General features: G+C 51.9%; 1 protein-coding gene across 1 annotated transcript in view; it reads left to right on the top strand.

Moving 5' to 3' along the window:
* The window catches only part of MUC16 (mucin 16, cell surface associated), a 31,187-nt gene extending 3,800 nt beyond the window's left edge, over positions 1-27,387 (top strand). Inside the window, exons 2-65 of the mRNA XM_052702609.1 lie at positions 2,364-2,506; positions 2,620-2,687; positions 3,080-3,252; positions 3,344-3,382; positions 3,613-3,755; positions 3,869-3,936; positions 4,329-4,501; positions 4,593-4,631; positions 4,862-5,004; positions 5,118-5,185; positions 5,579-5,751; positions 5,843-5,881; positions 6,112-6,254; positions 6,368-6,435; positions 6,828-7,000; positions 7,092-7,130; positions 7,361-7,503; positions 7,617-7,684; positions 8,077-8,249; positions 8,341-8,379; positions 8,610-8,752; positions 8,866-8,933; positions 9,327-9,499; positions 9,591-9,629; positions 9,860-10,002; positions 10,116-10,183; positions 10,576-10,748; positions 10,840-10,878; positions 11,109-11,251; positions 11,365-11,432; positions 11,825-11,997; positions 12,089-12,127; positions 12,358-12,500; positions 12,614-12,681; positions 13,074-13,246; positions 13,338-13,376; positions 13,607-13,749; positions 13,863-13,930; positions 14,323-14,495; positions 14,587-14,625; positions 14,856-14,998; positions 15,112-15,179; positions 15,572-15,744; positions 15,836-15,874; positions 16,105-16,247; positions 16,361-16,428; positions 16,821-16,993; positions 17,758-17,784; positions 18,004-18,152; positions 18,229-18,296; positions 18,590-18,762; positions 19,260-19,286; positions 19,414-19,556; positions 19,651-19,718; positions 20,003-20,175; positions 20,514-20,677; positions 21,338-21,405; positions 21,842-21,996; positions 22,500-22,663; positions 22,762-22,826; positions 23,486-23,661; positions 23,763-23,807; positions 24,413-24,492; positions 25,337-27,387. Of these exons, the coding sequence (XP_052558569.1) occupies positions 2,364-2,506; positions 2,620-2,687; positions 3,080-3,252; positions 3,344-3,382; positions 3,613-3,755; positions 3,869-3,936; positions 4,329-4,501; positions 4,593-4,631; positions 4,862-5,004; positions 5,118-5,185; positions 5,579-5,751; positions 5,843-5,881; positions 6,112-6,254; positions 6,368-6,435; positions 6,828-7,000; positions 7,092-7,130; positions 7,361-7,503; positions 7,617-7,684; positions 8,077-8,249; positions 8,341-8,379; positions 8,610-8,752; positions 8,866-8,933; positions 9,327-9,499; positions 9,591-9,629; positions 9,860-10,002; positions 10,116-10,183; positions 10,576-10,748; positions 10,840-10,878; positions 11,109-11,251; positions 11,365-11,432; positions 11,825-11,997; positions 12,089-12,127; positions 12,358-12,500; positions 12,614-12,681; positions 13,074-13,246; positions 13,338-13,376; positions 13,607-13,749; positions 13,863-13,930; positions 14,323-14,495; positions 14,587-14,625; positions 14,856-14,998; positions 15,112-15,179; positions 15,572-15,744; positions 15,836-15,874; positions 16,105-16,247; positions 16,361-16,428; positions 16,821-16,993; positions 17,758-17,784; positions 18,004-18,152; positions 18,229-18,296; positions 18,590-18,762; positions 19,260-19,286; positions 19,414-19,556; positions 19,651-19,718; positions 20,003-20,175; positions 20,514-20,677; positions 21,338-21,405; positions 21,842-21,996; positions 22,500-22,663; positions 22,762-22,826; positions 23,486-23,661; positions 23,763-23,807; positions 24,413-24,492; positions 25,337-25,432 (6,878 nt within the window). The 3' untranslated portion in view covers positions 25,433-27,387. The remainder of the gene's footprint in view (positions 1-2,363; positions 2,507-2,619; positions 2,688-3,079; positions 3,253-3,343; positions 3,383-3,612; positions 3,756-3,868; positions 3,937-4,328; positions 4,502-4,592; positions 4,632-4,861; positions 5,005-5,117; positions 5,186-5,578; positions 5,752-5,842; positions 5,882-6,111; positions 6,255-6,367; positions 6,436-6,827; positions 7,001-7,091; positions 7,131-7,360; positions 7,504-7,616; positions 7,685-8,076; positions 8,250-8,340; positions 8,380-8,609; positions 8,753-8,865; positions 8,934-9,326; positions 9,500-9,590; positions 9,630-9,859; positions 10,003-10,115; positions 10,184-10,575; positions 10,749-10,839; positions 10,879-11,108; positions 11,252-11,364; positions 11,433-11,824; positions 11,998-12,088; positions 12,128-12,357; positions 12,501-12,613; positions 12,682-13,073; positions 13,247-13,337; positions 13,377-13,606; positions 13,750-13,862; positions 13,931-14,322; positions 14,496-14,586; positions 14,626-14,855; positions 14,999-15,111; positions 15,180-15,571; positions 15,745-15,835; positions 15,875-16,104; positions 16,248-16,360; positions 16,429-16,820; positions 16,994-17,757; positions 17,785-18,003; positions 18,153-18,228; positions 18,297-18,589; positions 18,763-19,259; positions 19,287-19,413; positions 19,557-19,650; positions 19,719-20,002; positions 20,176-20,513; positions 20,678-21,337; positions 21,406-21,841; positions 21,997-22,499; positions 22,664-22,761; positions 22,827-23,485; positions 23,662-23,762; positions 23,808-24,412; positions 24,493-25,336) is intronic.
* The last annotated feature ends 237 nt before the right edge of the window (positions 27,388-27,624 follow it).

Below are 27,624 nucleotides of genomic sequence, written 5' to 3'. Positions count from 1 at the left end.
CGCAACAACCTCTATCACTACACTCACTACCACTCCACTACAAAACACAACCACTGCCCTCTCATCCAATCCTGTACAAACCACCCCCACTAATACCCTCGCCACATCACTTTCCCAAACAACAGCTGCAAGCTCGGCCTCTCCAGTGCCTACTCTTGTTGAAACAACTACCTTTCCCTCCTCAGCATCTCAAACATCCCGCAAAGCAGAAGAAACAACCACTGCACTCACATCTAGCCCAACTGCTGCATCTTCGGCTCAAACAGCTACAAGCTCTCCTCAAGAGACTACATCCACGCAAAACACCTCCCCACTTACGTCCACCTCTTCTCCTGGAACAAGCCCATCTCCTACAAACACCTCACCAGCTGCTCTAACCACTGCTCAGCAGAACACTTCTCCAGCTCAGAGTGAAACTGCACCATCGTCTCCGTCTGTACTCTACACAAGTGCTTCTTTCTTATCCAATTCTTTTAAGATATCCACCACTGCTCCCCAGGGCACATCACATTTCGCCACTACTACAAGCTCTTTCTCTCCAAGTGAATCTACAAGTCTTGTGCCAGTATCTACATCTCTGTCTACGTCATCAGTACCATCCTTCCAATCTTCTGAATCAACCACTATAGTCTCCTCTATCCAAGCTAGCACATCCTCACCTTATCATTTCACAACTTCTACTTCTTCAACAGCACAGGCATCTACACTTCCTTTTTCTGATGTTGGAAGTACGACTTATTTTGAGAAAACTTCTCGTCTTAATTTTACTCCTCTTCCTATTACATGTAAGTATATTGATCTTACAATGAATGGAATTAAAATCCAAGTGAAATAAGTAAATTATGTACTTCTCAGATGAGCTTTTCCATTGAGGTTATATTTTCCTTTTTTATTTTATGTGCATTTTGTAATAGATCCAATGGAAACGTCATGCTGCTTATGCTCTGATCTTCTTCACCTTAGTTAAATATTGTATTCTCTTGAAAGCTACTCTATACGATATTCCTACTGCAATTAAATTCGTACTTAATTTAGTACGTCAGAGATTGTGCTTTCTGCTGTGAGATTATACCACTGAACAAAATAATTCGTATCAGCATTGGAGAATTATACCAGTCATTACTCTCATCAATTTTTATATTTCTTATTGAATGGGAACAGAATGCCAAAACATGCACACTCCAGGAAGTTAGGTGTACTTCCACTTCCTTTCTGAATGCCTTAGTGATATATATTATGTGATATAATATGTGATATTATGTGATTATGTGATATAATTCCACTCTCCTCTGCATTGTCATTTTATCAGAAAAGATGAAGGCTAAACAGTCTTCAATTTTGCGATAGTCCAAAGACAGAATTATGTGCAGTGTACAACGAAATCACAATGAAGAGTAGAGTGGAAAATCAAGCAGTCAAGAGGAGCAGTAAAATACAAAATCAACCACTGTTGCCCTCCATAGGAAAGTGAATGTAGCAACTCTCTGTTATGCTTTGAAGGCCACATACACATACATCAATAAAAAAATAAGTAACCTCATAGACTGTAAAAGACTATAGAAAAAGTGTGAGCACTTGGCCAAACAAAGATGTTATACATGTACAAAGGATTAAGAGTGCAGAATAAAATAATGAAATCATATTCAAAGTAAAAGGAATTTTAAGAGAAAAATGTAAATAATAAGAATTAACGGGATTCCATTAAAAAAAAAAAAAAAAAAAAAACCATAGAAAAACAACAATAACAACAAAATAAAAAAAGAGATTAAATATAACACATATCAGAAAAATAAAAAAATAAAAATATTAATTCATAAATATGAACTAAAAACCATTAAAGACAACAATAAAAAGCATGCAAAACAGAAAAAAATAGTGGACTATAAGAAGGGAATATAAAAACAGCATTCTGGATAAAAATACATCTCCTAATAGAGAGACTAATAAGAAAAGATGAAAATAGAAAGTAATTTCAAATACAAATGAGAGTATCATTCTAAGACGACATGAAAATGTTTAGGATTAAACACAAAACACTACAGAAATGCAAATAAAAATAAGTCAGCGCACACAAAAAGCAGCACCGACACACAAAGAATGGCTTCAGGCCATACGAGATAAAGAATAAAATTCACAAGACACCAAGAAACAGCTCATGTAAAAAACGCCTGTAAAGCCTCAGAGACGAATCTCAAGAATGGAGCTCGTGAACCCTGGGACAAGTGCAGAACCCGCCAGACTTTGCCATCACAGTGACGGCTGGGGAGGAGAAATAGCTGGCCACGCACCACTGCCTTGGCCCTCCCACAGCCTTCACAGCCGTCCTCCTGCCCCCTCTCACTCCCCATCTGTGCTTCTTGCAGCTCCCACTCGGCCACCAACCACACCTCCAGGCCTCGAGCGTTTCACCGTCAACTTCACCATCACCAATCTCCCCTACGATTCCGACCTGCACGTTCCTCACTCGGCCAAGCTCAACAGCACCCAGAGGGTCATGACCACCTTGGTACGTAACCCGCAACGCTGCCAAGGCCGGAAGGGGAGCTTGCCTGACACTGGCTCTGGAAAGCATCCGGCGATGCAAGCAGGCTTCTCATCACAAACCTTTCTCGTTGCCAGCTCAACCGCCTTCTCAAGGACACCAGCATTGGCCCCAATTTCCTTGGATGTGCAACGACAGCCTTCAGGTAGGGGTGGCCACCCAGGGTCCCTGGTCAGATGCCAGCACTCGGGGTCCCACCACACTTCCGCTCTGTCACCACCAAGACCTTCTCCCTGCTCTCATTCTCCCTCACGACCTCGGCCCTTGGAGCCTCCCCTCGCCGCCAGCCCCCTAACCCTCGGGTCATGGTGCTGAGCAAAGAACGACTCCGCAGTCTCCTCTTGCCCACGGCTTCCGGAAAAAAAAGCCGTACTTTCAGTGGAGGCAGGAGTGGAAGGGAGCCCCAGCTCGGCCTGACCGGGCAGTGCCGAGCATGCATTCACGGAGACGCGCACGTTCAGCAGCCGCAAAGCCTGTCGACCTTGGAGCAATGAGGTGCAGAAGCCAGGTGCTCAGGCATGGCTTTCTGTTTTCCAGGTCCCTGAGGCAAGGCGACAACACAGGCGTGGACCTCGTCTGCAGCTACAGGAAGGAGCCCTCCAGCCCTGACTTGGACAGGGTGGGCCTTTACCACGAAGTGAGCAACAAGACCAGAGCCGTCACGCGCCTGGGCCCCTACAGCCTGGACAGGACCAGCCTCTACGTCAACGGTGAACAAGGCCTCTCCTGCTGCCTCCCTCTGGCCCTCCGCCTTCCCCCCACGGAGCTCCAGCTCATGTCTCTCTCTCTCTCTCATTCCAGGTTACAACGAACAGCCAGTGACGCGGCCAGTGACGCCCAGTGAGTACCACACTGGGGCAGGACGCACCCAAAAGGCAACGGGTGCCTCGCGGGCCTCTCGTCCCATGAGCTCGTGAACCCTGGGACAAGTGCAGAACCCGCCAGACTTTGCCATCACAGTGACGGCTGGGGAGGAGAAATAGCTGGCCACGCACCACTGCCTTGGCCCTCCCACAGCCTTCACAGCCGTCCTCCTGCCCCCTCTCACTCCCCATCTGTGCTTCTTGCAGCTCCCACTCGGCCACCAACCACACCTCCAGGCCTCGAGCGTTTCACCGTCAACTTCACCATCACCAATCTCCCCTACGATTCCGACCTGCACGTTCCTCACTCGGCCAAGCTCAACAGCACCCAGAGGGTCATGACCACCTTGGTACGTAACCCGCAACGCTGCCAAGGCCGGAAGGGGAGCTTGCCTGACACTGGCTCTGGAAAGCATCCGGCGATGCAAGCAGGCTTCTCATCACAAACCTTTCTCGTTGCCAGCTCAACCGCCTTCTCAAGGACACCAGCATTGGCCCCAATTTCCTTGGATGTGCAACGACAGCCTTCAGGTAGGGGTGGCCACCCAGGGTCCCTGGTCAGATGCCAGCACTCGGGGTCCCACCACACTTCCGCTCTGTCACCACCAAGACCTTCTCCCTGCTCTCATTCTCCCTCACGACCTCGGCCCTTGGAGCCTCCCCTCGCCGCCAGCCCCCTAACCCTCGGGTCATGGTGCTGAGCAAAGAACGACTCCGCAGTCTCCTCTTGCCCACGGCTTCCGGAAAAAAAAGCCGTACTTTCAGTGGAGGCAGGAGTGGAAGGGAGCCCCAGCTCGGCCTGACCGGGCAGTGCCGAGCATGCATTCACGGAGACGCGCACGTTCAGCAGCCGCAAAGCCTGTCGACCTTGGAGCAATGAGGTGCAGAAGCCAGGTGCTCAGGCATGGCTTTCTGTTTTCCAGGTCCCTGAGGCAAGGCGACAACACAGGCGTGGACCTCGTCTGCAGCTACAGGAAGGAGCCCTCCAGCCCTGACTTGGACAGGGTGGGCCTTTACCACGAAGTGAGCAACAAGACCAGAGCCGTCACGCGCCTGGGCCCCTACAGCCTGGACAGGACCAGCCTCTACGTCAACGGTGAACAAGGCCTCTCCTGCTGCCTCCCTCTGGCCCTCCGCCTTCCCCCCACGGAGCTCCAGCTCATGTCTCTCTCTCTCTCTCATTCCAGGTTACAACGAACAGCCAGTGACGCGGCCAGTGACGCCCAGTGAGTACCACACTGGGGCAGGACGCACCCAAAAGGCAACGGGTGCCTCGCGGGCCTCTCGTCCCATGAGCTCGTGAACCCCGGGACAAGTGCAGAACCCGCCAGACTTTGCCATCACAGTGACGGCTGGGGAGGAGAAATAGCTGGCCACGCACCACTGCCTTGGCCCTCCCACAGCCTTCACAGCCGTCCTCCTGCCCCCTCTCACTCCCCATCTGTGCTTCTTGCAGCTCCCACTCGGCCACCAACCACACCTCCAGGCCTCGAGCGTTTCACCGTCAACTTCACCATCACCAATCTCCCCTACGATTCCGACCTGCACGTTCCTCACTCGGCCAAGCTCAACAGCACCCAGAGGGTCATGACCACCTTGGTACGTAACCCGCAACGCTGCCAAGGCCGGAAGGGGAGCTTGCCTGACACTGGCTCTGGAAAGCATCCGGCGATGCAAGCAGGCTTCTCATCACAAACCTTTCTCGTTGCCAGCTCAACCGCCTTCTCAAGGACACCAGCATTGGCCCCAATTTCCTTGGATGTGCAACGACAGCCTTCAGGTAGGGGTGGCCACCCAGGGTCCCTGGTCAGATGCCAGCACTCGGGGTCCCACCACACTTCCGCTCTGTCACCACCAAGACCTTCTCCCTGCTCTCATTCTCCCTCACGACCTCGGCCCTTGGAGCCTCCCCTCGCCGCCAGCCCCCTAACCCTCGGGTCATGGTGCTGAGCAAAGAACGACTCCGCAGTCTCCTCTTGCCCACGGCTTCCGGAAAAAAAAAGCCGTACTTTCAGTGGAGGCAGGAGTGGAAGGGAGCCCCAGCTCGGCCTGACCGGGCAGTGCCGAGCATGCATTCACGGAGACGCGCACGTTCAGCAGCCGCAAAGCCTGTCGACCTTGGAGCAATGAGGTGCAGAAGCCAGGTGCTCAGGCATGGCTTTCTGTTTTCCAGGTCCCTGAGGCAAGGCGACAACACAGGCGTGGACCTCGTCTGCAGCTACAGGAAGGAGCCCTCCAGCCCTGACTTGGACAGGGTGGGCCTTTACCACGAAGTGAGCAACAAGACCAGAGCCGTCACGCGCCTGGGCCCCTACAGCCTGGACAGGACCAGCCTCTACGTCAACGGTGAACAAGGCCTCTCCTGCTGCCTCCCTCTGGCCCTCCGCCTTCCCCCCACGGAGCTCCAGCTCATGTCTCTCTCTCTCTCTCATTCCAGGTTACAACGAACAGCCAGTGACGCGGCCAGTGACGCCCAGTGAGTACCACACTGGGGCAGGACGCACCCAAAAGGCAACGGGTGCCTCGCGGGCCTCTCGTCCCATGAGCTCGTGAACCCTGGGACAAGTGCAGAACCCGCCAGACTTTGCCATCACAGTGACGGCTGGGGAGGAGAAATAGCTGGCCACGCACCACTGCCTTGGCCCTCCCACAGCCTTCACAGCCGTCCTCCTGCCCCCTCTCACTCCCCATCTGTGCTTCTTGCAGCTCCCACTCGGCCACCAACCACACCTCCAGGCCTCGAGCGTTTCACCGTCAACTTCACCATCACCAATCTCCCCTACGATTCCGACCTGCACGTTCCTCACTCGGCCAAGCTCAACAGCACCCAGAGGGTCATGACCACCTTGGTACGTAACCCGCAACGCTGCCAAGGCCGGAAGGGGAGCTTGCCTGACACTGGCTCTGGAAAGCATCCGGCGATGCAAGCAGGCTTCTCATCACAAACCTTTCTCGTTGCCAGCTCAACCGCCTTCTCAAGGACACCAGCATTGGCCCCAATTTCCTTGGATGTGCAACGACAGCCTTCAGGTAGGGGTGGCCACCCAGGGTCCCTGGTCAGATGCCAGCACTCGGGGTCCCACCACACTTCCGCTCTGTCACCACCAAGACCTTCTCCCTGCTCTCATTCTCCCTCACGACCTCGGCCCTTGGAGCCTCCCCTCGCCGCCAGCCCCCTAACCCTCGGGTCATGGTGCTGAGCAAAGAACGACTCCGCAGTCTCCTCTTGCCCACGGCTTGCGGAAAAAAAAGCCGTACTTTCAGTGGAGGCAGGAGTGGAAGGGAGCCCCAGCTCGGCCTGACCGGGCAGTGCCGAGCATGCATTCACGGAGACGCGCACGTTCAGCAGCCGCAAAGCCTGTCGACCTTGGAGCAATGAGGTGCAGAAGCCAGGTGCTCAGGCATGGCTTTCTGTTTTCCAGGTCCCTGAGGCAAGGCGACAACACAGGCGTGGACCTCGTCTGCAGCTACAGGAAGGAGCCCTCCAGCCCTGACTTGGACAGGGTGGGCCTTTACCACGAAGTGAGCAACAAGACCAGAGCCGTCACGCGCCTGGGCCCCTACAGCCTGGACAGGACCAGCCTCTACGTCAACGGTGAACAAGGCCTCTCCTGCTGCCTCCCTCTGGCCCTCCGCCTTCCCCCCACGGAGCTCCAGCTCATGTCTCTCTCTCTCTCTCATTCCAGGTTACAACGAACAGCCAGTGACGCGGCCAGTGACGCCCAGTGAGTACCACACTGGGGCAGGACGCACCCAAAAGGCAACGGGTGCCTCGCGGGCCTCTCGTCCCATGAGCTCGTGAACCCCGGGACAAGTGCAGAACCCGCCAGACTTTGCCATCACAGTGACGGCTGGGGAGGAGAAATAGCTGGCCACGCACCACTGCCTTGGCCCTCCCACAGCCTTCACAGCCGTCCTCCTGCCCCCTCTCACTCCCCATCTGTGCTTCTTGCAGCTCCCACTCGGCCACCAACCACACCTCCAGGCCTCGAGCGTTTCACCGTCAACTTCACCATCACCAATCTCCCCTACGATTCCGACCTGCACGTTCCTCACTCGGCCAAGCTCAACAGCACCCAGAGGGTCATGACCACCTTGGTACGTAACCCGCAACGCTGCCAAGGCCGGAAGGGGAGCTTGCCTGACACTGGCTCTGGAAAGCATCCGGCGATGCAAGCAGGCTTCTCATCACAAACCTTTCTCGTTGCCAGCTCAACCGCCTTCTCAAGGACACCAGCATTGGCCCCAATTTCCTTGGATGTGCAACGACAGCCTTCAGGTAGGGGTGGCCACCCAGGGTCCCTGGTCAGATGCCAGCACTCGGGGTCCCACCACACTTCCGCTCTGTCACCACCAAGACCTTCTCCCTGCTCTCATTCTCCCTCACGACCTCGGCCCTTGGAGCCTCCCCTCGCCGCCAGCCCCCTAACCCTCGGGTCATGGTGCTGAGCAAAGAACGACTCCGCAGTCTCCTCTTGCCCACGGCTTCCGGAAAAAAAAGCCGTACTTTCAGTGGAGGCAGGAGTGGAAGGGAGCCCCAGCTCGGCCTGACCGGGCAGTGCCGAGCATGCATTCACGGAGACGCGCACGTTCAGCAGCCGCAAAGCCTGTCGACCTTGGAGCAATGAGGTGCAGAAGCCAGGTGCTCAGGCATGGCTTTCTGTTTTCCAGGTCCCTGAGGCAAGGCGACAACACAGGCGTGGACCTCGTCTGCAGCTACAGGAAGGAGCCCTCCAGCCCTGACTTGGACAGGGTGGGCCTTTACCACGAAGTGAGCAACAAGACCAGAGCCGTCACGCGCCTGGGCCCCTACAGCCTGGACAGGACCAGCCTCTACGTCAACGGTGAACAAGGCCTCTCCTGCTGCCTCCCTCTGGCCCTCCGCCTTCCCCCCACGGAGCTCCAGCTCATGTCTCTCTCTCTCTCTCATTCCAGGTTACAACGAACAGCCAGTGACGCGGCCAGTGACGCCCAGTGAGTACCACACTGGGGCAGGACGCACCCAAAAGGCAACGGGTGCCTCGCGGGCCTCTCGTCCCATGAGCTCGTGAACCCTGGGACAAGTGCAGAACCCGCCAGACTTTGCCATCACAGTGACGGCTGGGGAGGAGAAATAGCTGGCCACGCACCACTGCCTTGGCCCTCCCACAGCCTTCACAGCCGTCCTCCTGCCCCCTCTCACTCCCCATCTGTGCTTCTTGCAGCTCCCACTCGGCCACCAACCACACCTCCAGGCCTCGAGCGTTTCACCGTCAACTTCACCATCACCAACCTCCCCTACGATTCCGACCTGCACGTTCCTCACTCGGCCAAGCTCAACAGCACCCAGAGGGTCATGACCACCTTGGTACGTAACCCGCAACGCTGCCAAGGCCGGAAGGGGAGCTTGCCTGACACTGGCTCTGGAAAGCATCCGGCGATGCAAGCAGGCTTCTCATCACAAACCTTTCTCGTTGCCAGCTCAACCGCCTTCTCAAGGACACCAGCATTGGCCCCAATTTCCTTGGATGTGCAACGACAGCCTTCAGGTAGGGGTGGCCACCCAGGGTCCCTGGTCAGATGCCAGCACTCGGGGTCCCACCACACTTCCGCTCTGTCACCACCAAGACCTTCTCCCTGCTCTCATTCTCCCTCACGACCTCGGCCCTTGGAGCCTCCCCTCGCCGCCAGCCCCCTAACCCTCGGGTCATGGTGCTGAGCAAAGAACGACTCCGCAGTCTCCTCTTGCCCACGGCTTGCGGAAAAAAAAAGCCGTACTTTCAGTGGAGGCAGGAGTGGAAGGGAGCCCCAGCTCGGCCTGACCGGGCAGTGCCGAGCATGCATTCACGGAGACGCGCACGTTCAGCAGCCGCAAAGCCTGTCGACCTTGGAGCAATGAGGTGCAGAAGCCAGGTGCTCAGGCATGGCTTTCTGTTTTCCAGGTCCCTGAGGCAAGGCGACAACACAGGCGTGGACCTCGTCTGCAGCTACAGGAAGGAGCCCTCCAGCCCTGACTTGGACAGGGTGGGCCTTTACCACGAAGTGAGCAACAAGACCAGAGCCGTCACGCGCCTGGGCCCCTACAGCCTGGACAGGACCAGCCTCTACGTCAACGGTGAACAAGGCCTCTCCTGCTGCCTCCCTCTGGCCCTCCGCCTTCCCCCCACGGAGCTCCAGCTCATGTCTCTCTCTCTCTCTCATTCCAGGTTACAACGAACAGCCAGTGACGCGGCCAGTGACGCCCAGTGAGTACCACACTGGGGCAGGACGCACCCAAAAGGCAACGGGTGCCTCGCGGGCCTCTCGTCCCATGAGCTCGTGAACCCCGGGACAAGTGCAGAACCCGCCAGACTTTGCCATCACAGTGACGGCTGGGGAGGAGAAATAGCTGGCCACGCACCACTGCCTTGGCCCTCCCACAGCCTTCACAGCCGTCCTCCTGCCCCCTCTCACTCCCCATCTGTGCTTCTTGCAGCTCCCACTCGGCCACCAACCACACCTCCAGGCCTCGAGCGTTTCACCGTCAACTTCACCATCACCAATCTCCCCTACGATTCCGACCTGCACGTTCCTCACTCGGCCAAGCTCAACAGCACCCAGAGGGTCATGACCACCTTGGTACGTAACCCGCAACGCTGCCAAGGCCGGAAGGGGAGCTTGCCTGACACTGGCTCTGGAAAGTATCCGGCGATGCAAGCAGGCTTCTCATCACAAACCTTTCTCGTTGCCAGCTCAACCGCCTTCTCAAGGACACCAGCATTGGCCCCAATTTCCTTGGATGTGCAACGACAGCCTTCAGGTAGGGGTGGCCACCCAGGGTCCCTGGTCAGATGCCAGCACTCGGGGTCCCACCACACTTCCGCTCTGTCACCACCAAGACCTTCTCCCTGCTCTCATTCTCCCTCACGACCTCGGCCCTTGGAGCCTCCCCTCGCCGCCAGCCCCCTAACCCTCGGGTCATGGTGCTGAGCAAAGAACGACTCCGCAGTCTCCTCTTGCCCACGGCTTCCGGAAAAAAAAGCCGTACTTTCAGTGGAGGCAGGAGTGGAAGGGAGCCCCAGCTCGGCCTGACCGGGCAGTGCCGAGCATGCATTCACGGAGACGCGCACGTTCAGCAGCCGCAAAGCCTGTCGACCTTGGAGCAATGAGGTGCAGAAGCCAGGTGCTCAGGCATGGCTTTCTGTTTTCCAGGTCCCTGAGGCAAGGCGACAACACAGGCGTGGACCTCGTCTGCAGCTACAGGAAGGAGCCCTCCAGCCCTGACTTGGACAGGGTGGGCCTTTACCACGAAGTGAGCAACAAGACCAGAGCCGTCACGCGCCTGGGCCCCTACAGCCTGGACAGGACCAGCCTCTACGTCAACGGTGAACAAGGCCTCTCCTGCTGCCTCCCTCTGGCCCTCCGCCTTCCCCCCACGGAGCTCCAGCTCATGTCTCTCTCTCTCTCTCATTCCAGGTTACAACGAACAGCCAGTGACGCGGCCAGTGACGCCCAGTGAGTACCACACTGGGGCAGGACGCACCCAAAAGGCAACGGGTGCCTCGCGGGCCTCTCGTCCCATGAGCTCGTGAACCCCGGGACAAGTGCAGAACCCGCCAGACTTTGCCATCACAGTGACGGCTGGGGAGGAGAAATAGCTGGCCACGCACCACTGCCTTGGCCCTCCCACAGCCTTCACAGCCGTCCTCCTGCCCCCTCTCACTCCCCATCTGTGCTTCTTGCAGCTCCCACTCGGCCACCAACCACACCTCCAGGCCTCGAGCGTTTCACCGTCAACTTCACCATCACCAATCTCCCCTACGATTCCGACCTGCACGTTCCTCACTCGGCCAAGCTCAACAGCACCCAGAGGGTCATGACCACCTTGGTACGTAACCCGCAACGCTGCCAAGGCCGGAAGGGGAGCTTGCCTGACACTGGCTCTGGAAAGCATCCGGCGATGCAAGCAGGCTTCTCATCACAAACCTTTCTCGTTGCCAGCTCAACCGCCTTCTCAAGGACACCAGCATTGGCCCCAATTTCCTTGGATGTGCAACGACAGCCTTCAGGTAGGGGTGGCCACCCAGGGTCCCTGGTCAGATGCCAGCACTCGGGGTCCCACCACACTTCCGCTCTGTCACCACCAAGACCTTCTCCCTGCTCTCATTCTCCCTCACGACCTCGGCCCTTGGAGCCTCCCCTCGCCGCCAGCCCCCTAACCCTCGGGTCATGGTGCTGAGCAAAGAACGACTCCGCAGTCTCCTCTTGCCCACGGCTTCCGGAAAAAAAAGCCGTACTTTCAGTGGAGGCAGGAGTGGAAGGGAGCCCCAGCTCGGCCTGACCGGGCAGTGCCGAGCATGCATTCACGGAGACGCGCACGTTCAGCAGCCGCAAAGCCTGTCGACCTTGGAGCAATGAGGTGCAGAAGCCAGGTGCTCAGGCATGGCTTTCTGTTTTCCAGGTCCCTGAGGCAAGGCGACAACACAGGCGTGGACCTCGTCTGCAGCTACAGGAAGGAGCCCTCCAGCCCTGACTTGGACAGGGTGGGCCTTTACCACGAAGTGAGCAACAAGACCAGAGCCGTCACGCGCCTGGGCCCCTACAGCCTGGACAGGACCAGCCTCTACGTCAACGGTGAACAAGGCCTCTCCTGCTGCCTCCCTCTGGCCCTCCGCCTTCCCCCCACGGAGCTCCAGCTCATGTCTCTCTCTCTCTCTCATTCCAGGTTACAACGAACAGCCAGTGACGCGGCCAGTGACGCCCAGTGAGTACCACACTGGGGCAGGACGCACCCAAAAGGCAACGGGTGCCTCGCGGGCCTCTCGTCCCATGAGCTCGTGAACCCTGGGACAAGTGCAGAACCCGCCAGACTTTGCCATCACAGTGACGGCTGGGGAGGAGAAATAGCTGGCCACGCACCACTGCCTTGGCCCTCCCACAGCCTTCACAGCCGTCCTCCTGCCCCCTCTCACTCCCCATCTGTGCTTCTTGCAGCTCCCACTCGGCCACCAACCACACCTCCAGGCCTCGAGCGTTTCACCGTCAACTTCACCATCACCAACCTCCCCTACGATTCCGACCTGCACGTTCCTCACTCGGCCAAGCTCAACAGCACCCAGAGGGTCATGACCACCTTGGTACGTAACCCGCAACGCTGCCAAGGCCGGAAGGGGAGCTTGCCTGACACTGGCTCTGGAAAGTATCCGGCGATGCAAGCAGGCTTCTCATCACAAACCTTTCTCGTTGCCAGCTCAACCGCCTTCTCAAGGACACCAGCATTGGCCCCAATTTCCTTGGATGTGCAACGACAGCCTTCAGGTAGGGGTGGCCACCCAGGGTCCCTGGTCAGATGCCAGCACTCGGGGTCCCACCACACTTCCGCTCTGTCACCACCAAGACCTTCTCCCTGCTCTCATTCTCCCTCACGACCTCGGCCCTTGGAGCCTCCCCTCGCCGCCAGCCCCCTAACCCTCGGGTCATGGTGCTGAGCAAAGAACGACTCCGCAGTCTCCTCTTGCCCACGGCTTCCGGAAAAAAAAGCCGTACTTTCAGTGGAGGCAGGAGTGGAAGGGAGCCCCAGCTCGGCCTGACCGGGCAGTGCCGAGCATGCATTCACGGAGACGCGCACGTTCAGCAGCCGCAAAGCCTGTCGACCTTGGAGCAATGAGGTGCAGAAGCCAGGTGCTCAGGCATGGCTTTCTGTTTTCCAGGTCCCTGAGGCAAGGCGACAACACAGGCGTGGACCTCGTCTGCAGCTACAGGAAGGAGCCCTCCAGCCCTGACTTGGACAGGGTGGGCCTTTACCACGAAGTGAGCAACAAGACCAGAGCCGTCACGCGCCTGGGCCCCTACAGCCTGGACAGGACCAGCCTCTACGTCAACGGTGAACAAGGCCTCTCCTGCTGCCTCCCTCTGGCCCTCCGCCTTCCCCCCACGGAGCTCCAGCTCATGTCTCTCTCTCTCTCTCATTCCAGGTTACAACGAACAGCCAGTGACGCGGCCAGTGACGCCCAGTGAGTACCACACTGGGGCAGGACGCACCCAAAAGGCAACGGGTGCCTCGCGGGCCTCTCGTCCCAGGAGCTCGTGAACCCCGGGACAAGTGCAGAACCCGCCAGACTTTGCCATCACAGTGACGGCTGGGGAGGAGAAATAGCTGGCCACGCACCACTGCCTTGGCCCTCCCACAGCCTTCACAGCCGTCCTCCTGCCCCCTCTCACTCCCCATCTGTGCTTCTTGCAGCTCCCACTCGGCCACCAACCACACCTCCAGGCCTCGAGCGTTTCACCGTCAACTTCACCATCACCAATCTCCCCTACGATTCCGACCTGCACGTTCCTCACTCGGCCAAGCTCAACAGCACCCAGAGGGTCATGACCACCTTGGTACGTAACCCGCAACGCTGCCAAGGCCGGAAGGGGAGCTTGCCTGACACTGGCTCTGGAAAGTATCCGGCGATGCAAGCAGGCTTCTCATCACAAACCTTTCTCGTTGCCAGCTCAACCGCCTTCTCAAGGACACCAGCATTGGCCCCAATTTCCTTGGATGTGCAACGACAGCCTTCAGGTAGGGGTGGCCACCCAGGGTCCCTGGTCAGATGCCAGCACTCGGGGTCCCACCACACTTCCGCTCTGTCACCACCAAGACCTTCTCCCTGCTCTCATTCTCCCTCACGACCTCGGCCCTTGGAGCCTCCCCTCGCCGCCAGCCCCCTAACCCTCGGGTCATGGTGCTGAGCAAAGAACGACTCCGCAGTCTCCTCTTGCCCACGGCTTGCGGAAAAAAAAGCCGTACTTTCAGTGGAGGCAGGAGTGGAAGGGAGCCCCAGCTCGGCCTGACCGGGCAGTGCCGAGCATGCATTCACGGAGACGCGCACGTTCAGCAGCCGCAAAGCCTGTCGACCTTGGAGCAATGAGGTGCAGAAGCCAGGTGCTCAGGCATGGCTTTCTGTTTTCCAGGTCCCTGAGGCAAGGCGACAACACAGGCGTGGACCTCGTCTGCAGCTACAGGAAGGAGCCCTCCAGCCCTGACTTGGACAGGGTGGGCCTTTACCACGAAGTGAGCAACAAGACCAGAGCCGTCACGCGCCTGGGCCCCTACAGCCTGGACAGGACCAGCCTCTACGTCAACGGTGAACAAGGCCTCTCCTGCTGCCTCCCTCTGGCCCTCCGCCTTCCCCCCACGGAGCTCCAGCTCATGTCTCTCTCTCTCTCTCATTCCAGGTTACAACGAACAGCCAGTGACGCGGCCAGTGACGCCCAGTGAGTACCACACTGGGGCAGGACGCACCCAAAAGGCAACGGGTGCCTCGCGGGCCTCTCGTCCCATGAGCTCGTGAACCCCGGGACAAGTGCAGAACCCGCCAGACTTTGCCATCACAGTGACGGCTGGGGAGGAGAAATAGCTGGCCACGCACCACTGCCTTGGCCCTCCCACAGCCTTCACAGCCGTCCTCCTGCCCCCTCTCACTCCCCATCTGTGCTTCTTGCAGCTCCCACTCGGCCACCAACCACACCTCCAGGCCTCGAGCGTTTCACCGTCAACTTCACCATCACCAATCTCCCCTACGATTCCGACCTGCACGTTCCTCACTCGGCCAAGCTCAACAGCACCCAGAGGGTCATGACCACCTTGGTACGTAACCCGCAACGCTGCCAAGGCCGGAAGGGGAGCTTGCCTGACACTGGCTCTGGAAAGCATCCGGCGATGCAAGCAGGCTTCTCATCACAAACCTTTCTCGTTGCCAGCTCAACCGCCTTCTCAAGGACACCAGCATTGGCCCCAATTTCCTTGGATGTGCAACGACAGCCTTCAGGTAGGGGTGGCCACCCAGGGTCCCTGGTCAGATGCCAGCACTCGGGGTCCCACCACACTTCCGCTCTGTCACCACCAAGACCTTCTCCCTGCTCTCATTCTCCCTCACGACCTCGGCCCTTGGAGCCTCCCCTCGCCGCCAGCCCCCTAACCCTCGGGTCATGGTGCTGAGCAAAGAACGACTCCGCAGTCTCCTCTTGCCCACGGCTTCCGGAAAAAAAAGCCGTACTTTCAGTGGAGGCAGGAGTGGAAGGGAGCCCCAGCTCGGCCTGACCGGGCAGTGCCGAGCATGCATTCACGGAGACGCGCACGTTCAGCAGCCGCAAAGCCTGTCGACCTTGGAGCAATGAGGTGCAGAAGCCAGGTGCTCAGGCATGGCTTTCTGTTTTCCAGGTCCCTGAGGCAAGGCGACAACACAGGCGTGGACCTCGTCTGCAGCTACAGGAAGGAGCCCTCCAGCCCTGACTTGGACAGGGTGGGCCTTTACCACGAAGTGAGCAACAAGACCAGAGCCGTCACGCGCCTGGGCCCCTACAGCCTGGACAGGACCAGCCTCTACGTCAACGGTGAACAAGGCCTCTCCTGCTGCCTCCCTCTGGCCCTCCGCCTTCCCCCCACGGAGCTCCAGCTCATGTCTCTCTCTCTCTCTCATTCCAGGTTACAACGAACAGCCAGTGACGCGGCCAGTGACGCCCAGTGAGTACCACACTGGGGCAGGACGCACCCAAAAGGCAACGGGTGCCTCGCGGGCCTCTCGTCCCAGGAGCTCGTGAACCCCGGGACAAGTGCAGAACCCGCCAGACTTTGCCATCACAGTGACGGCTGGGGAGGAGAAATAGCTGGCCACGCACCACTGCCTTGGCCCTCCCACAGCCTTCACAGCCGTCCTCCTGCCCCCTCTCACTCCCCATCTGTGCTTCTTGCAGCTCCCACTCGGCCACCAACCACACCTCCAGGCCTCGAGCGTTTCACCGTCAACTTCACCATCACCAATCTCCCCTACGATTCCGACCTGCACGTTCCTCACTCGGCCAAGCTCAACAGCACCCAGAGGGTCATGACCACCTTGGTACGTAACCCGCAACGCTGCCAAGGCCGGAAGGGGAGCTTGCCTGACACTGGCTCTGGAAAGTATCCGGCGATGCAAGCAGGCTTCTCATCACAAACCTTTCTCGTTGCCAGCTCAACCGCCTTCTCAAGGACACCAGCATTGGCCCCAATTTCCTTGGATGTGCAACGACAGCCTTCAGGTAGGGGTGGCCACCCAGGGTCCCTGGTCAGATGCCAGCACTCGGGGTCCCACCACACTTCCGCTCTGTCACCACCAAGACCTTCTCCCTGCTCTCATTCTCCCTCACGACCTCGGCCCTTGGAGCCTCCCCTCGCCGCCAGCCCCCTAACCCTCGGGTCATGGTGCTGAGCAAAGAACGACTCCGCAGTCTCCTCTTGCCCACGGCTTGCGGAAAAAAAAGCCGTACTTTCAGTGGAGGCAGGAGTGGAAGGGAGCCCCAGCTCGGCCTGACCGGGCAGTGCCGAGCATGCATTCACGGAGACGCGCACGTTCAGCAGCCGCAAAGCCTGTCGACCTTGGAGCAATGAGGTGCAGAAGCCAGGTGCTCAGGCATGGCTTTCTGTTTTCCAGGTCCCTGAGGCAAGGCGACAACACAGGCGTGGACCTCGTCTGCAGCTACAGGAAGGAGCCCTCCAGCCCTGACTTGGACAGGGTGGGCCTTTACCACGAAGTGAGCAACAAGACCAGAGCCGTCACGCGCCTGGGCCCCTACAGCCTGGACAGGACCAGCCTCTATGTCAATGGTACATGTCTTTTTTTAATTTTTCCTCCATTTTTATCACATTTTTTTTGAATTTATTTGCCATTCATGTTTTCATCTCTTTTTTTTCTTTCTTTCTTTTTTTTTGTTTTATTATAGCTTTTTTTTCGCTTTTTCTGCTTTTTCCATGTTACGATTTTTGAGCATCATGTAATTGTTTCCTTTTTGACTTTTTCTGTATTTTTCTGTGTGGATAGTTTCACAGCTCACCTTCCTCTACCTGTTGTCTGAAACTGTAATATTTTTTGTATTACCTTTTTCTCAGCCTGAGCCTCATTTTTTATACTGGTATCTTTAGCCTTAAGTGGTATTCTTTATGTTGATCAGGGCCATTTTCAAATGGGAAACGTGTGGTTTAATAGATCTTATTATCGTCTTATTATTTCTTATGAGATGACCCTTGAGCACTGAAACTCCTCTGCAGGTTATTCATTGCAGTACCAGAGCTCCAGAGTACAAGAGGTGTTTGTGCAATTCTCTTAGGCTTTGAGTTTCGATTTTGGCTGGTCTTGTGCAGAACCTTAGCCTCTTCCAGCCAAGGATGTTTTATGATTCTGTGATTTTATTATCTCTCAGATCAGATAGGAAAAAGCAGATGGCAAAAAACTGTCAGCCTCAGTAAGTTAAAACAATCACAAACCCTGAAGTCATTAGGAATATGACATGTTTAGTATTGCTGCTCTTGATCAGTTGGAGCCAGAAGACATTCTTGGAATATTTTCCTAATGATTGCTCATTTCTTTTCAGATTACAATGAACCACATGATCTGTCATGTAAGTATATTAAAATTTATCTGTCAAACTACTTAGAGATATAATTTACTTTTTTTTCTGATTTCACTGTGCTCAGGAGATTGCCATATACCTCCAGTTTATGGTCATGTTCATAAGTTTCTTACGTAAATGTTATAAAGACAAAACCAGATAATATTGCATCTTATGATTTTTTTTGTGTTTGTTTTTGCTTATCTGCATATTTTTTCTCTCTTACAGTGGAAAAGCCATTCAACACACAAAGCTTGGGACAAATAATACAGCAATTCACAGTGAACTTCACCATAACCAACCTCAAGTTCACTACAGACCTAGGGAGATCCCATTCTGCTATATTCAATTCTACCAAGAAAATAATGCAACATTATGTAAGCTAACATCACGGTGTTCTTAATCACCCAGTGTTTTGCATTACCCATGCTCACAGAGACCTTTCCTTGTCAGATTGACCCTCTGCTTCGGAAAAGCAGCATTGGCCCTGACTTCATTGGCTGCAAAGCAATACTATTCAGGTAAGCAATGTAGCAGATTTACTTACGTTTGATTGATACTTAAAACCTTATTTTCCTTTCTCAAGAAGTCAGCAATAATGCTTTTATGCATTTTTCTATGTGCTTAATTTTACAAAGCCTTTGTGCTATAGCACCAACATCTCAGAATAACCTCTGCAGTTTATCTCTGACATTTGTGGACAGATTTTAATTGCTTCTTTTGTCTTGTTTTTCTCTTTTTAATAACATCAGAAGAAAACCCACAGATTTTTAGAACGAGTAACAACTAAACTTGATTCTACTTGATTTCTCAGGTCAGTGACGAATAGAAACAGCACAGCAGTAGACAGCATCTGCAGCTACAGAAATGGCTCCCAAGTGCCCAATTTTGACAAAGCTGCAGTTTATCAAGAACTAAGGACCATGACAATCAACATCACCAAATTAGGAATCTATAAACTGGATAAGGAGAGCCTCTATGTCAACGGTAAGTGCATAACTTTCAGTCCTCCAGGCACCAGAGCAGTCTGGAACCACACTGGGCTTTAGGAAACTCTTCAGTTTAAAAAAAAATAATAAAAGTAAATGTAAGGAAAAAGTGATCCTAGAATTTTCTGCATGATTTGTGTAAGATGAAGTGTATGCTTCCAAGAACATTTTCACATTGACATTTTTGAAGATTTTAATTTCTACGTTGCATTGAAGAGTGAATTATTTTTAGTCTTGACAGCAATAATTCACTTGCATATGAACATTTCACCTGATCTCTCTACCCCACTTAGTTAAAGCAGTACATGTATTTTCTCACTGTAGTCCTTCATAATATAAAAGGCTCTTTCTGCCCAAGCAAGAATTTAACAGATTCACACCCTCAGGGACTGGTTCTGGTGATTCATTCCTGAATCATCCATTTAATTATCCCCTCTTTCATTCTTTAAGTGTATGGTTCACTCACAGAATATTTCTCTTGCATTTCCTTTTCAGGTTATAACGAACCACTCCAGAGATCACGTAAGTGCTTTGCCAAAAACAGGTTCCTTGGAGTAGTCTTAAAGTTTGAAAAGATTGTGGATGTCTTTGAAACCAAGTATAGCTTTTTGTACTGTAAAATCATAATCCTTCTCCCATTTGATTACAGATCTGAGAGTAACTACTGCTCCAAGCCCAACAACCAGCCATTTCACACTTAATTTCACCTTGACCAACTTCCAATATACTGCAGATCTGGATGCACCAAATTCCCAAAGATTCATTTCCACAGAGAAAGTTATCAAACATTACGTAAGTCTGGCTCTGGCCCTGCCCATTTTGAGTTACAGTGATCTGGTATGCTTTCAAGTTCTCAAATTTACGTTATTACTATTATTTTAAATAGATTGACCCTCTGTTCAAAAGAAGCAGCATAAGCTCTGTCTACACTGGATGTAAAGTGATGAGGTTTAGGTAAGATTCATGAAAGCTCAATTATCTATTTGCCTGTTCTCACGCAACTTACACTTGCATAAGTTACTACACGTGCTGATGCCAGAAAATAGAAGTCAGTGGCAACTGCTTTCCCATTCCCAAATTTATTTATGGTGAAATTATATTGGTATTCAAATGCTGCCACAATTCTTCACATTCCACTGAAAGATATAATGAGCGGTGCACTTATTCATAGGAATCACACAGGGTGTTCTGTAAGCATCAGCAGCACCCTAAACCATGTGTCTAACATTTTCACTTAGGTCTGGGAGACGCAGAGGTGACACAGGTGTGGATGCTGTCTGCAGCTACAAAAACAACGTCAGCATGGCCAGGTTTGACAGAGAAACAGTTTATCACGAGCTGAGCACCATGACAAATGGCATCACCAAACTAGGGCACTACAGCCTAGAGAAGAACAGTCTGCATGTTAATGGTAAGCATGCATAAGCAGTTAAAAAGCAACGATTTTTCATCACTTGGAAAGCACTCCTCCCTCTCCCATTCCATCAGGGCTGGAATACTAATGAACTTTTCCCTTTGGTTTGTTGGGATTCAGTATGTTTTGGCATTAAGGCAAAAAAAAAAAAAAAGAAAAAAAAAGCCAACATGTTGTTGCTGGTCTAAGAGCACTTACATCCCTTAAATCATACAAATTCCTGCACAACATCACTGTTACATCATATGAACTAAACATGGACGTACCCACATTGCTTTTGTGGTGTGCATAGATCTGCTGTAAAAATAAAAGCACTCTACCTTTTTTTAATTTAGGTTTCCACCTCACAGACACAGCTACCACCAGAAAGCCTGTCTTGAATAAAGCTCCAGCCATAACAGGATACAAACTGAGCTTTAGAATAGTCAATGAAAACTTAACTAACCCAGACTCTCAGTCTCCAGAATACAAAGCAGCACTGGAAAGCATCAGTAAAAAGGTAAGGAGCTGCAGTTCAAATACCACCATATCTGCACTGTTCAACTTCTGCAGCAACTAGTGCGTATTTATTCAAACTATTGTTTGCTTAATTAAAAAAAAAAAAAAAACAAAAAAAAAAAACAACAACACACATTTGGGAACAAAATTTTCTAGAATCTAAAAAATGAGACTGGCTTTTCAGACAGTTAAATTTTTTAGTTTACATGTGGTTTTAAGCCTCCACCCGAGCACCATGAAATTTAAATGTACTCTTACTCAGCATTGTATCACAGTCACCAACTCAGAAGTCAGCACATTCATAATAAATTGCTGAGAAATGAACGGATTCTCTTCATCACCAATCCATCAACATACCTGACAAAGCCTTAGGCAGCTTTTGCTTTTTAAATGAAGTCATACCATTCTGTGCTTTGAGATCCCAGTCTGTTTTGTCCATGAAATATGGATCAAGATGACAGCCATCAGTCAATGAATTGCACAGTTTAACAATGGCAGCTTGTCTAAATAAGACAAAATGGACTACCAAGCTGGAAGTCAGACCCCAACAACAGAAGGCATATTCAGAAAAAAAAATTGTTCCACATCTACAGGCCTTCCTGCTGCCCTAAAGCATCTACCAGAGCTCCAGAACTCATTTAACGTGACATTTTTCTTTCAGCTGAACCAATTATACCATCAGAGCAACCTGCAAGACCAGTTCCTAAACTGCAGTATCACAAGACTAAGGTCTGTAATATAACTTTATTTAAAAAGGTTTACAAGATTGCAACCCCCAGTACTGTTCCCCAGCAGCCAAGTACTGTCCTTTGCAGAATTCTACCTGTCCATTAACAATTTGGTTCATGCCTTATCAGCTTCCTAGAATTCATCAGTTTGAATTCCTCTTAACTGATGCAAACTCAGACTCAGTCAGGATTTTTGTAGGGTATCCCCAGATCAGTATTTACTGATTGCCATCAGCAATTTTACCCCCTAAGAATGAGTTCTGAAGGGTGACTCTGTACCCTTCTGCCTTCCTCCTCCCAACTTGAACTCTGCTACTTTTAAAAAGAGAGCATTGGGCACATCTCTAGTGTCCTGCTTTCATGGGAAGAGGCTTGGACAAGAGACTCTCACACTGGTCAGTAGATTTTTAACTCAGAAGCTCTGTTTCTGTCCATAGGGCTGGATCCATAGTGGTTGACTGCAATTGCTTCTTCCAGCAAGAGCCCAGCATCAACAGGGCTGTGGTTGAAAGGGCTTTTCAGAATGGGACTTCAAATACAACTGGACTATGGTTGGGAAGCAGCTATCAGTTGCAAGAATTCTCAGTAGATGGTATGTTTAAATCTCAGCTGCCCTGTTTCCATTCAGATCATCTCACTGCCACAGAATTCCCCATTTTCTTCTCTAACTTGGGGAAAAGTCTATTACTAAGCTGAACTGCTGAACAGAGGGCAGAGTTTAGCCATTTTTTTTGACCCATTCAGTCTGGATCAATCTATCCTTTAGTCCTCAATTGCTCCTGTGACTATTCAGTGCTAAGCAAGAAAAAAGTGAAGTGATAACTACTTACCATAACTTCAAGCACTGAGGAATAAACAGATCTACCATTTTCCAAATATATAATTCCTGAAGAACTGACTGGCTTAGTATATTGCTGAAAGATTGGTATTTCAAAGGGTAGTTTGGGAACTTGCTGTCAGATCCCAGTGCAACTCACTCTATTAACTTCATCACATTTTACCAACTAAGCCTTCCAAGCACCTTCTTCTGCACTGATTGGCAGAAGAACCTCCATTTCTCATCATCGAGTTTATCCTAACTCTTTCACTTTCCAGGCTTGGAACTAGCAATTCAAGCAGCAACTGACAAAACACCTCTCAGGTCTGAGAAAGAAAGCTTCAGATTAAAATTCAGAATCACCAATCTTCCATACTCCCCAGAACTGCAGGACTCCAGGTCACAGATGTACCAAGAGAACAAAGAGAAAATTGAGAAAGAGGTAAGTTAACAGCAATAGCTTGGAATGATTTCCCTGTCCAAATTAAAGATGCATTAAATTTACTCATTTTTCTCAACTGTTCTGTTTCTTCCCATCAGCTCAATGTATTCAGAAATAGTAGCATGAAGAACTACTTTGCTGGCTGTACCGTGGAGAGTTTTGGGTATGACCTACTTTGGAAGCGTTTACGTTTCATTAGAAAGAGTATTTAAGCAGAAATGGCATTCAGAGCCACAGCCATGGTGCTTATGCCTCGTTGCCAATATTTGTGCTCTTGATGACATATAAAATACACTCATTCTCTCATTTGGCTTATTCAAATAAGCTAAAAATTAAACATATTCACAAATATGTCATGATAACTGACTGCCCTGAGATCTACTTTATCTTCTCCACCATCCCTTTGGAGGAACAAACAAACAAACAAAAAGATGAGCTGATTTCTCTTAGAAATGCCTGGGATTGAGACACTGGGTGTATTTCACAGGCCAGGGAGGTGGTGGGGTCACTGTCCCTGGAGCTGTTCAGAAACATGGAGATGTGGCACTGAGGGACATGGGCAGAGGGCATGGTGGGATGGGTTGGGGTTGGACTGGATGACCTTAGAGGTCTTTTCCAACCTGAACAATTTGATGATTCCAAGGCTATACAAATGCCTTTCTCACCCAGCTGACACTACAAAAAAACTGAGCTATGATCATGAAACATTACATAGCTATTCGCAAGCACAAATCTGAGGCTGAATCCCTCTCCCTAATTCTACTCAGCTCTGTACTTCTTTCTTCTTGTCCCATAACAATGATTCTGGTTTTCATCCTCCAGGCCAGTCCATGGGAAACCTTACACAAGCATCACCTCTGTCTGCAAATTCACACATGATCCCTTCTTAAGGACTTTACAAAAGCAAGAGGTGTATGAAGAGCTGCAACGCTTGACAGATGGGTTCACCAAGCTGGGCCCCACCTATGAGCTGGATGAGCAGAGTTTAGTGGTTGAAGGCAAGTGCTCCCAAGATGACTTTGCAGGAACTTTTGTTACTTTTGTTTTTGTCACCTCTGTAGTGCTCTGTTTCTCAGCTGTCCCACCCTTTCTTTTCCAGATTACTCTTCGCTCTCAACAGCAGAACAAGACTCCAAAAGATCTGGTGAGTGTTTTTGTTTTTAGAGTGACTCACCCTAAAGCCACCAAACATTTGAGCTACAGTAAATCAGTATCACTTAGTTTGAATGGAATTAGGACCTATGGAAAAGCCCAAAAATCCAGGAGTCTTGGGAGGTGAGCACAGCCGTAGCTTCACTACCAACAGTAAACAGGAAAAAGAAGTACTCGGAAAAAATCGCTTTTCCTTTCACCATCAACAGCTAACTACAGTTAGTTTTGCTGGCACTGAGCCCTGTTTTCACCCTGGAGGGGTCCAGGAGACAAATTTTGTCTCTCTGTACACCCCTGAAACCATCTGAGGGCTCCACTGCTCCCTGAGTTGCATTTGAAGTTGTACCATCTTAGACGCTCATTCCATTGATCTGGGTTTTTGTACATCCTTGCCATTCTCAACACCACAAAGGCGTGTTTGTTCTGTGTCCAAGGAGGGCTAGATGCAGCCTTCTAGTGATTTTACCTCACCTGGTTGTACAGTACTTCTGAACTGCCTTGGGGCAAGATCTCTTTCTGTCCAAGGTAAAACAGCTACAAGTCCAAAAACAAAACAAAACAAAACAAAACTGATGTGCTCCTGTTTTGCCTCTGCAGAGCTTCAGTTCTGGGCAATAATCCTCATCTGCGTTTTTGCCCTGCTTGGGTTCATTCTCCTCCTGTTGTTATGCTTCCTGGTAAGTTGCCCTTTTGCTCTCATACCTCACTTCTGGCTATAAGAGAGTCCAGTGATCTGAGCTGCTGCAGGAGGGACTGTCAGACAGCCACAGGAAGCATGGTGGGAGCACAGCCACAGCAAACCCCATGCCAAATCCTACTCCAGTTACTGTCTGGTTTCTCAAATTTGTGCACATGAGCATGGGGAAGGATATTTATAGCTTGCTAAACTGGTCTCTAGTGAAGGAGGCAGTAGATCACAAATGAGATCCAGAGTATTTTGCAGGAAAAAAAAAAAAAAAAAAAAGTGCAAGCAGGTTGAATAGAAAATCTCCTACAAAACCCCTCTTCAACCTCAATCCTGTTCAGAATAATCAAGATACTGATAGAGGAATATAGAAAAAATTACCTATAGGTAATCAGATCCAGAATTTTGTTCTCAATGCTCTTAACACAGCGTGTAGCAGCACCGTTGGATTGCATTCCAGCTGCATCCCTTAGGAAACTGCAGAGAAGATCCTTTTTGCTCACTGATACTTATTTAATAGGAGACACTCTCTTAATAGTACAGTTTCATCAGCAGCTGTGTTTGTTTTGCTCAGTCTGCAGAGAACACGGATTCCTACCCTTGGAGGTTCAGGAGTAAAAATTAGTCAGCAGGATTGAGAAGAAAAAGCTCAGATTTAAAACTAGGGACTGTGTGGGCTTCTGCCTGTGCAGCCTTGGCAAGTGGCTCCTTCACCAAGTCCCTCCATCTGTCAGACAAAGGACATCTTATGGCAGGGTGGTTTGGGTCTGTTTAGTGAAATTTGCCTTTTTGCAAGCTTTTTTTTTTCCCCAATAACATTATTCCTTTTCCACCAGATTGTCTTTTGCCTAAGAAGAAAGTCAGATCTGTACCAGGTTCAGCAGGGCATGTACGGTGTGTTCTTCCCACATCTGGGCACAAAAATCCATTGACAGAACAGATGAAGTATTGTCTTCACAGACCTGTCATCCGTTCATGAAGGAAAAATGTTTACAAATACTAGAAAAATGTTTCTTTAATAAATTATGTTTAGCATTTTCTCTTGTCTTGGGGTAAATCTTTGCATTCTTACCACAATTATTTTCATACTATGGGAAATTGCCAACAACACAGTTTCATCCCAAACCAGAAAATGCATCTGTCCCATCAAGATCTCTGATTGAGCATCGCATAGTATAGGGCCTGATGTCACTTTTATGGACACTGGGACTTTTCCTGCCCTTACAACCACAGCAGTGCCCATGAGCTCAGAGCACCACAGCTTGCTGCAGAGCACAGAGGGAGGTGGTGCTGATCTCTAGGTAATTATTCAATGCTATCATTAGACTCTGTGCTGAAAGTGAAAGCACTAGAGTTAATGAAACCACGATTAGTCATTAATCCTTCCACTGCAGGCAAGGTTTCCATGCAAACTGCCTTTTTACTTTCAAAGCAAACCTCCTCAGGGCAGGTTGGACCGGTTTACCTCCCAGGTCAGGTTCCTCACTGCAGAGCAGAGCCTGAGGAATAGAAACCTTTTTGCTTGATCAAACAAAGGTTTTCAAGCACCCAGGATTATGTCAGCATCACCAGCTTAAAAGCTTTCTGCAGCAGCTTGTGAAAGACTTTGCAGGTTTCTGTGCCACCCACATGTGACAGCAGCCGCGATAGCAAAGCTGTGAGCAAAGGACTTTCCAGCTCCAGCTTTGAAGGCTCTATCCCACATCTTCCCCACATCCCATGTCCCTGCCGTGCCTGAGCACCCCCCTCCCTCTCACCCAAGGAGGTGCAAGGGAAGCAAACAGTGGGACAGCGCAGGGTGCAGAGATGTGACAGCCAGCACGCACCACACTGCTGTTTTGTAGAGCCAATTCCTAGAGGTGCTGAGTTTTCTTTTTTTAAATGCTGTGCCCACAGAGCAGAGCTGCTGCACTGCTGTGAGCTGTGCCACCTCCTGCTCCTCTCCCAGGGCTTTGCCGAGACCAGGAGCAGCTGGCACTTGTCTTAGAGAACACATCAGCAGCCCCTGTGCTGGCACTGCTGCCCCATGCAGCCACTGGGACAAAACCTTGCATTGTCCCCATGGAGCTCCTGGCAGCACCCTGGGACCAGTACAGACCTGAGAGCACTGGGACAAACTTTCCTGTACCACAGCAAGTTACAAACACTGATGTAATTCAGAAAAACCTTAGTTTAGATGCAGCATAGCAGCACTTAACACTCTCTGACCTATTTGAGGGCACTCCAGAAAGCCAAGAAATCATCCCAGCAATACCATGCTACTCCATTTCCTGAGGTGTTGCTGCAGACATGTCCTCTGCAGAAGGAGCCACTGCTGGACATGTCAAGCATTCCCCTCTCCCTGGCTCAGCCACCAGTGCTCCCTGGAAAACCAGGGCATGCATCATACATCCAACCTTACTAACTTCTGCCACCATGGGCAGAGCATCCAAACCCAGTCCTGCCAGTCTCCTCCACCCAGCCCCTAAAAGCTATGCTGCAGTTAACAAAGCTGAAGTACACTTAAGGAGCACCAAGGCAGCCAAGGGCATTTGATACCAGTCCAGATACCTTACTGAAGAGCTGCAGAAAGGAAGCTAAGAGAGCAGCAGCAGCTTGAGCATGCCATGGGGATGGCTGATACCCTCTGTGGACCTGCTTCCTAAGAGGAAGTGACCTGCACACACCATGGCACTGCTGAGCATCCCTGCATGATGTCACAATGCTCTCCCTGTTTTGCTTGGACCTGTGCCTACATTTGCTATGGAGCTGTGGTTCACAACCAGAGCCCACAGCAGCTCATAGTGACACAGGCAGCCCAGCCCTGGCCATGACCTGGCCTCAGGCACTGCACAGTTCCTGGAATGGGGCACCACCCGTTCCCTGTGGTGGGGATTAGTCTGCAGGGCCCCAGCTGAGCAGCAGGGTCATGCCCTAGGCCAGCCTCAGCTCCTTTCCTCCCAGCAACATCTTTGCCCCCTACTGTCCCATTCCTGCATTGTGCAAATGCCATTCCTCTGCATTTCTGTCCTCACGTTCATCCTAACTCCATGGAAGATCCACATTCTCTCTTTCTCTATTATGTTCCATCCAGACCTCACCAACACTGCCCTGGTAACTGCTGCTCCATAACAGACAGTGCATC

This window comes from Tympanuchus pallidicinctus, unplaced genomic scaffold, assembly GCF_026119805.1.
Source record: "Tympanuchus pallidicinctus isolate F22 unplaced genomic scaffold, pur_lepc_1.0 scaffold46, whole genome shotgun sequence".
NCBI classification, from domain to species: Eukaryota; Metazoa; Chordata; class Aves; order Galliformes; family Phasianidae; genus Tympanuchus; species Tympanuchus pallidicinctus.
The sequence above is the reverse complement of the archived record's forward strand: the minus strand, read 5'-3'. Positions and strand labels throughout refer to the sequence as shown.